General features: G+C 59.2%; 1 protein-coding gene across 1 annotated transcript in view; it reads right to left on the bottom strand.

Moving 5' to 3' along the window:
* HCFC1 (host cell factor C1) overlaps positions 1 to 2277 on the bottom strand; it is a 22839-nt gene that overhangs the window by 13910 nt on the left and 6652 nt on the right. Inside the window, exons 2-4 of the mRNA XM_024755734.1 lie at positions 1690 to 1838; positions 1372 to 1532; positions 599 to 807 (exon numbers count right to left, since the gene is read on the bottom strand). Coding sequence (XP_024611502.1) covers positions 599 to 807; positions 1372 to 1532; positions 1690 to 1838 — 519 coding nt within the window. The remainder of the gene's footprint in view (positions 1 to 598; positions 808 to 1371; positions 1533 to 1689; positions 1839 to 2277) is intronic.

Here is a 2277-nt window from a genome sequence, read left to right as displayed (position 1 = left end):
TTCTGACTCCCGGCAAGACGCACTCTCTCCCACACCGCCTCCGCCACCTACAGAGCCGCTGCTGCTGGGGATTCTGCTCCCGAGACACTGTTTCTTTCGAGCGCCAATGCTGCCCCACGGGACCACCTAACCCTCCAGAGGTGTGTGGTCGGCCACCTTCTCCCCTCAGCCTTCTTCAGGTCGAAAGCCTGAACTCCTTTCAACCGCTCCCGCTTCCCCACCTGCCGACAAGCCCGAGGAGTCCCCACGGCTCTAAGGGCATCTGTACATCCCCCCTGACTGTGGCAGACCAGGGGGCTCCGCTCCTGGCACAGCCTGACCACTGACAAGTCAACAGGGACAGGTGCTACCTCATCTACACAGTTCCATTCTAGAAAGGCCCTTCCATCTCCCCTCACTCTCCTGGAAGACAGCAGACCAACTCAGCCAACCGAGCCTTGCTCTTTCTTCAAGCAACACCACAAGCTCGGGGCAAAGATGACAGCCCCAAATGGGTCCTAGCCTGGCCCTGCAGCAAGTACAGGGCTAGGCGGGACGCTCCCCTCCCTGTGAGCCCCAACTCAGCACCCCACACCGGCCGCCCGCACCCACATCTTACCAATATCCAGGGTCCAGAGGTCCCCCAGCCTGCAGCCACTCATCCCCCCATAGATCACCAGCTTGGACTTCTTGTTGTCCTTCTCGGTGTAGACCACTGCAGTGTGGGACTCCCGGGGTGGGGGGAGGACGCCGTAAGTGATGGGAATGTCCCAGGCTACCACTCCAGAGCCTGGCCGCAGTTCCAGGATGTATAAGTCATTCAGGTACCTGGAGAAGGACAGTCAGTTACGGCGGGCCACCGGCTTCGATGGCTGAACAGTGGACTCCTGGGGAGACAAAGGGGGCTGAGGCTGCACGAACCCCAAGGTCTTCTACCTTCGCCCCGAGGGAGGGGCTACCAGAAGCTCCAGAGGAGGAGAGCAAGGAGAAGAGGGAGAGCCGGATGGGGTGTGCCAGTCTGCCCTGCACACGAAGCTGGGCGTGACATGAGGGCCTCCCAGGTGAAAAGGGGGCACCATCTCAGGACTACCTCCAAACTTCAGAAAGGACAACACCCATCACGAAGGCTGCAGGCAGCAGATGCTGAGAAGCAAAGCGCCAGCTCTAAACTGGGTCTGAGGAGCGGGAACCGGCCCAAGGCAAGGTGGGTTTCTACCTCCTGGCCTGGCCCTCCTCCCACGAGGCCTCCTCGGGGTTAGAAAGCTCCTTAGAGGGCATCCAGCGCCACCCTCTTGTTTCACAAAGGAAAGGCACTTGGCACGGCAGGCTTGGCTGCTATGTGAGCAAGCACCCGCCTTCACGGGATTCCACGTGAACAGGACAAAGCCTCACCTCGGAATGTTGTTCTTGGGGTCCTCGCTATCGTTGGCCAGACCTCCAAACAGGTAACATTTGTTGCCCACGAGGGAGAAGCTGTGCCCGAGCCGAGGACACGGAGGGGGCCCGTTTTTGGGCGTCTTTGCTTTGAGTCTCTTCCACTCCCACCGGCTTGCCTGCAAAATGAAGACCCACTGATTAAATCGGGGATGAGCCGGCCGCTGGCCGCACAGGGAAGGGCTGGTGCTGATGAGGGAGGGACCTGAAGGGAGTGAGAAGGTCCTGGGTGACGTGGGGCCTGCCCCCGCCCCTGCCCCAACAACCAGGGCCTACCTGAAGCTCGTAGAGGTCGTTGCTGTATTTGCCGTACTCCACCATCCCGCCAAATACCAGCAGGCGAGTCCCATCGCACACGAAGCCATAGGCTGCACATCCAGGAGGGATGTCCCCTCTCACGGCCGGGATGAACCACTGGTTGGTCGCTGGAGAACAAAAGTTAGCAGAAGTCAGAACTCCTCGGGAGCCCCTAGAACCAGAACCTCCACCCCTCTTCCTCCCCACACCCACAAGCCTTCAAAATACAGTCTAAGAAAGGAGGGGCTGAGGCACTGCCTCTCTTCCCAAGGATGTGGACTTTCTCCTTTTACCATCCAAGTGCCAGCCCTCTATCCAAGCCATCTTCCAAACCCCTTGGCCTCAGAGGCCACCTCAAAACAGCCTGTGATCACCCTGCTTCTCATCACGGTCGTCTTAAAAAGCAGGAAGTCACTGACCAAGAAAATTCGTCAGCTTCTGGCGATGTGGCCACCTCCCGCCACTCTATGGGTCATCGGAAAGAAATGTCTAACACCCAAAATACCGTCCAGGGGCCGTGGCTGCACCTCTAAGTGGCCAAAAGAGCTACCAGTGCAGGCTGGGAGC

The sequence above is a fragment of the Neophocaena asiaeorientalis genome, unplaced genomic scaffold (genome assembly GCF_003031525.2).
Source record: "Neophocaena asiaeorientalis asiaeorientalis breed wild unplaced genomic scaffold, Neophocaena_asiaeorientalis_V1.1 scaffold843, whole genome shotgun sequence".
Classification (NCBI taxonomy): domain Eukaryota; kingdom Metazoa; phylum Chordata; class Mammalia; order Artiodactyla; family Phocoenidae; genus Neophocaena; species Neophocaena asiaeorientalis.
The sequence above is the reverse complement of the archived record's forward strand: the minus strand, read 5'-3'. Positions and strand labels throughout refer to the sequence as shown.